This window comes from Triticum aestivum, chromosome 7B, assembly GCF_018294505.1.
Source record: "Triticum aestivum cultivar Chinese Spring chromosome 7B, IWGSC CS RefSeq v2.1, whole genome shotgun sequence".
NCBI classification, from domain to species: Eukaryota; Viridiplantae; Streptophyta; class Magnoliopsida; order Poales; family Poaceae; genus Triticum; species Triticum aestivum.
Genome location: NC_057813.1, coordinates 731,426,857 through 731,432,856, shown reverse-complemented (window position 1 = coordinate 731,432,856; position 6,000 = coordinate 731,426,857). Strand labels below are relative to the sequence as shown.

General features: G+C 48.3%; 1 protein-coding gene across 2 annotated transcripts; it reads right to left on the bottom strand.

Moving 5' to 3' along the window:
• Positions 1 to 482: 482 nt before the first annotated feature.
• On the bottom strand, positions 483 to 4,760 carry LOC123156736 (serine/arginine-rich splicing factor SR45a). Of its 2 annotated transcripts, XM_044574909.1 has the most exons (7): positions 4,621 to 4,752; positions 4,503 to 4,522; positions 2,904 to 3,053; positions 2,098 to 2,206; positions 1,867 to 2,016; positions 1,285 to 1,330; positions 483 to 1,110 (listed from the first exon to the last, which is right to left on the bottom strand). In XM_044574909.1, the coding sequence occupies exons 1-7, from the start codon at positions 4,621 to 4,623 to the stop codon at positions 752 to 754; spliced, it is 837 nt and encodes a 278-aa protein (XP_044430844.1). In that variant the 5' UTR covers positions 4,624 to 4,752; the 3' UTR covers positions 483 to 751. The 2 variants fall into 2 exon arrangements, with proteins under 2 accessions (XP_044430844.1, XP_044430845.1); XM_044574910.1 differs by lacking the exon at positions 4,503 to 4,522 and having other exon boundaries at positions 4,621 to 4,760.
• Between the last annotated feature and the right edge of the window lie 1,240 nt (positions 4,761 to 6,000).

Genomic DNA, 6,000 nt, shown 5'->3' with positions numbered 1-6,000 from the left:
CTTGCCCCATCAGGTTCACCACTGTACTTCCTGAACCTGCTCAAGTGACCTCGTTGCAGGGCCAAGAATCTACTCAGATGCGGCTTTCAATTCTTCAAAAGCTACAGGATTTGGATTCTTCATATTCAAGGAGAATAAGACGTACAAATTCAAATCCAAGAATTCTGCTCTTCAAGCAAAAGCAGCAGCCCTCCTACTCACAGCAGCAGCAACAAACATTCGACAGCACCCTAGCGAGGGCTGCATCAACTAGGAATGTAAATTCTGACAACATCCACTGGGCCATCAGACAAACTTGAAGACTTCTTATCTACTCTTCTGTACCAAAACATAAGACGTTTTGAACAGCAAAAACATCTTCTATTTTGATAGAGGCAGTATCTCTGAAGGCTCTCATCAACCACGCGTTCTCACATGCTTCCAGCACCAGACATTCATCAAACTTAGCATCACGCTGAAAGCTCAATCACGAACTCACGATGAATATACCCTCCCTTCTCTCGCCATTCAGGCCATGAAGCAGAGCAACATGATTTTGAATAGTTAAAAGATGAATCCAAATAAAACGAACATGTCTAATGTCATCCAAGTTACACAAACTAGGTGGAGGTACAACACTGCAAAATCCAGGAATATATTCTTCAAGACAGTACAGCTTACACATAATCTAGCATGAGGCCCGTCATGCGCAGCATGTTATCATCCAACTTAGACATCGGGCCTCTGCTGACGCAAAGAGAACAACAACCCTTCACCTGTCATAGCCACCGCCACCAGCACGGCGGCCATAGCCCCTTTCGGGCATACGGTACGGGGAGTAGGGCAGCGACCTAGACCGCTCCCTCCTTGCCCTGCCACCATAAGGAGGGGGAGACCTGTGGGGGGAGTAGCCCCGGCCACCCCTGCCGTCATAGTAGTCTCGGGCATCCCTGTGGGGTGGGGAGTAGTCGCGGGTGTCCCTGTAGGGAGGGTAGTCCCGGGTGTCCCTGTATTCTCGGTACATGGGAGGCGGAGACCTGCGGTAGCTGTTGCCATAGTAGTCGTCACGACCATAGCCTCCTCTGCGGAATCTACCTCCACGCTGCATCTCTCTGCGCTCATAGCGATGGCCTGTCCAAGGAAAATTGCAAGTAAACCATAAGTTGTAATTAACCAGGCATATACGTACATCATATATACATACAGTAAGAACATGCAGAAATGCAAAGGAGCACTGAGATGGAAGTTATGGTGTAAATTCATGGGCCAACAATGTAGACCACAAGCTTAGGCTGCTTTTCATACCCAGATAGCTCCCAGGAGTAGGCGTCCTTGGGCGGCCTCTGCGTGACTGAAACAACCATAACAACAATCAGTACAATATCAGGCTCCAAGCTAAGAAAGAAGTAAAAATAAATATCATGCTGGATTGTGTAGGAAATTATGAGTTTCCCTTACGATCAGCGGATATACACCCTGCATTAACGGACCAAGGAGGAAGGAAATACTTAATGAAGAGCACAAACTCCAACTAGCAGACATCCAACATTGCTATGCATATGTCACCAGACATCTTGACTAAAGTGTTGGAAATGCCCGTTGATTAGTTGATGGGGAGTTGCAGGTGAATGCTCAGGTTTAGTTGAAAATTTGCTACGTTTAGTTGTTGTGAATCTCGTGTTGCATAGTAACCCTTTGGGCTGTCCATTGATCAAGCTGTATGAGCTAAAGTTGAAATTGATGAACTCAGCATCTTGATTGCTGGCACATAGCTTGCACAATGTCTTCTGAATAACCACCAAAAAACCTCCAGGTCAACACACATGAAATACAAGGTTGCATCTGAACCAACAAGACGACAACCCATGTGGACGCACAAACAATTACCTTTTCAACTGTGATGTTCCGGCCTTGCAGTTCTGACTGGTTGAGATACTTGATGCAGCGTTCAGCATCTTCAACAGTGTCCATGGTGATGAAAGCAAATCCACGAGAAACACGTGTGTGGGGTTCAAGAACAACATGACAAGAAACCACCTGACAAAGAGGAGATGTCATAACTTTGTACCTCACAAGGAACAACAAATCTGCAAACTTACATGAAGCCAAGTAACTAACCTTTCCTTCCTTATTGAAGTACTCTCTAAGTTCTTTGTCAGTCACCCTAGAAGAAAGTCCAGTAATGTACAGAGTATTTCCATGATTTACGGCTTCAGGCTCCCGCTCCCTGGGGAATGATACAGATTAAGCATGTACAAATTACATATGATGAATTAATGGTCATTCAATTCAGAGTTTTGAAGCATATGCCACATTCAGGAAAATCTGTAGAAATATGTTATGTTCCCTTTATCTTATGCGTTCCAGAAAGTTTAGATATTGCCACACCATAAACTATATATTTTTCCATGGATAGAATTCCAGCTACCTATAGCAGGAGCTATTACAATCTTAGAATGCATTTATTACATGCAATATCTATTATCTAATAGCTTCATCCAACAAGTTATGAGATCATTACGCATTACGCCACTAGCTACTTACTACGTGATGTTGTCTTGTATGTCATGGCTATTATAAGATGACTTCTGACCATCACAACCATTGTATACAACTAATACCATGTGATTCACCTACCCACACCATTATAAGCTGATATATATAATAGGATGACCAATTTTGCAACCAATTTAAATATACTTCTATCCTACAAACATTATATGGAATTTATGCCACAAGTGTAGGCTATTATAATATAAATTTAGCTATCATGAACAAAACTCTCAACAGCACGAACATGTTGCACATGATATTGCAAGAATACAAGTTAATCTTTGATTTGGTTTTTGGTACAAGAAACAGAATAGGCAGACCACATGGAGCACATGCAGCATTAGCTAAAAAGTTGAACAAGGAATCCACACCTCGCAGGGCTTCGAGATCTTGACCTCGCCTGAGCTCTAGGATCAGGCGATGGAGATCTAGACTGGGATTGGGCTACAGGTGATCTTGACCTTGACATTTGCTTTTGGCGTCCCTTATAAGGAGAAGGGGACCTTGAGGGCCTTGTGTACCTGGAAGTACGAAACAGTCAATAAACTGCTCAACAATTCTGAGAAAGATATTTTCTTCCCTTCAACATTTTCCTATAGTAATCTACATGGCTTGCCAAGGAGAACAAAAGCACATTGGATAGCAGAGCACAGCCATAACTTTGTGTAACTTTACAAGTTTAAAGATAACAATATGGAAGGCTGATAAGATAGTTCTCGAGAATCAACATCATTTTTAGCATCCAATGAACTGCTTGCCTAACGAAACACTGAGCGAATAAATACTATGAGAAATGGATAGAGGAATAAGGACAGTAAGTAACATGTAGTCAGTTTTAGCTCTGTATGTGGACTACTGGAGTTCATTGAATAATCTGTTGACCGATCAGCATTGCATAAAACATTCTTAATTCTTATAGGGGCCGTTTGGTTGGCGCCAAGGACCCTACCAAACCAGGGTGAGCCAATTAATTGGCGCAGAAATCAGGCGCCACTGGCTTGCCAAGGCACAGGCGTGAAAAAGGAACTGAGGACAAAAAAATTGTCAGTGGCTGGAAAGATTGGCTTCAATCCAAACGAATGCCCTGGCCAGTAGCCAACTCCAAATTTTGTCATGGCTGCTCACGGCTGCCATCCAAACAGACCATTAACCTCTAAGACGGATCTAATTGGCGTACATTTGCAACAAACTAGGCATAGGTGCATCGGGCTGTGTGTGAACATCCCAACCTTCCCAGCAGCTGGGTTCAGATCTGAACCCCAATCAGACATTTGCTACACTGTCATACTCTGGTTTATCAGTAACCACTTAAAACTCTGAAGCTTCTTTATTGGCAAACCTAATCCCATCCCATGATGCTACCATAAACTTGCACGCTCTGGAGTTATGTCAGATTAAGGTGGGCGAAACAGCGCGTCTATATCTATATACAAGCAAGGCATGGGTTCTAACAGACAGTGAACCTGCTAGGGCTTGGGAACTACCGTTGTGAGCACCGTGCCAGAGTTAACCGCAAACCTAATAACTTGCATCATCAAATCTCACAAACTACAATCCAGATCAAAGGGACTGGCGGACAACGAGATCCACGCAGGGCTACTTCACACGCAACACGCATCCAGTCAGTAAATCTCCCAAACTACTACAATCCGGCCCGAAAAGAAGAGGCAGACAACGAGATCCGCAGCTACGCCGCAACAGGACACGCATCCTCCGATGCCCCGTGTCGCCCCGCGCTACCGACGTCAGCCAATCGATCGATCCCCTAAACCGAAGCCACAGCTGCCAGAGGCATCCCTAGGCCCAGATCAGACCGACGCACGGAAATAGATTCAGACCAGGCGCCGAATCAGAGAGGGGGAGAGAGAGGGCGAGGGAGGAGGGGGTAGCTGAGAGAGAGAGAGAGAGAGAGAGAGAGAGAGAGAGAGAGAGAGAGAGAGAGATCCGTGGAGGCCGGCGCCGCCATTTACCTCCGGCGCGGGGAGTCGGCCTGCGAAGAGAAGAGGAGCGACAGAAGGGGCCGTCAGCACGGAGACAGACAAAACGAGAGGGCGTCGGCAACGAGAGCGGCGAGGTGGAGGGGCTCACCATGGCGCGAGGACGGCGGGGACGGCGGCCGCCGGGGAGGGAGGAGCGGGGGGCGGAGCTAGGGTTCGGCTGCGCTTCTTCGGCGTGTGCGCGACGCGGTGCGGGTTGACCGTGCTCGAGCCGGACTGGGTCTCGCTCGTTCGATTTGGTTTGGTTTGTGTAGGGCGGCGTCGGGCCGGGGGAGGAGCCCGGCTGGGCCCCGACGCGCGCGGCCCAGGCCCAACAGGCGCGGGGCTCGGCGGGCCCAGTACCATCAGGCTATTAGCTTTGTCTCAAAAAAACAATCAGGCTATTAGCTCCGCTCACCTTAAAAAAAAAAGCAGCAGCAGCAGTGGCAGCACCAGCAGAGGAGGAGGAGGAGCCCTCGCGGTCGCGGAGGAGGGACGAGGAGATGCCGCCGGAGCGGACGCGGGCTGCGGGTGAGGGAGTCCTGGATTAGGGGGTCCTTGGACAGCCGGACTATATACTTTGGCCGGACTGTTGGACTATGAAGATACAAGATAGAGAAGACTTAGTCCCGTGTCTAGGTGGGACTCTCATTTGCGTGGAAGGCAATCTTGGCGATTTGGATATGTATATTTGCTTCTCTGTAACCGACTCTGTGTAACCCTAGCCTCCTCCGATGTCTATATAAACCGGAGGGTTTTAGTCCGTAGGACAAGGACAACAATCAGAATCATAGACTAGCTTCTAGGGTTAGCCTCCTCGATCTCGTGGTAGATCAACTCTTGTAATACCCATATCATCAAGATCAATCAAGCAGGAAGTAGGGAATTACCTCCATAGAAAGGGCCCGAACCTGGGTAAACATCGTGTCCCCCGCCTCCTGTTACCATTAGCCTTAGACGCACAGCTCGGGACCCCCTACCCGAGATCCGCCGGTTTTGACACCGACATTGGTGGTTTCATTGAGAGTTCCACTGTGTCGTCATCATAAGGCTTGATGGATCCCTCAATCATCTACAACGAGGCAGTTCAGGGCGAGACTTTTCTCCCCGGACAGATCTTCGTATTCGGCGGCTTCGCACTGCGGACCAACTCGTTTACCATCTGGAGTAGATCGATAGCTACGCCCCTGGCCATCGGGTCAGGTTTGGAAGGCTGAATTACATCGTCGATATCCGCGGAGACTTGATCTTCCACGGACTCGAACCCACGACAGCCGCTCCCTGTTGCCACGATGAACACGACCTAGATCTGTCATCGGACTATGCTCAGGAGACCACGCCTGTGACTGCCCTGGCCCTAGATCCAGAACGGATCGTGCCGTCCGCGGACGGGGGGCTGGACCCCACCACGGAGGCCGCATACTCTACGGCGTTGGAGCCGAACACAAATTCAGCCTCTAGCGAGGCATGTGTCATCGGACCCCCGGACTCG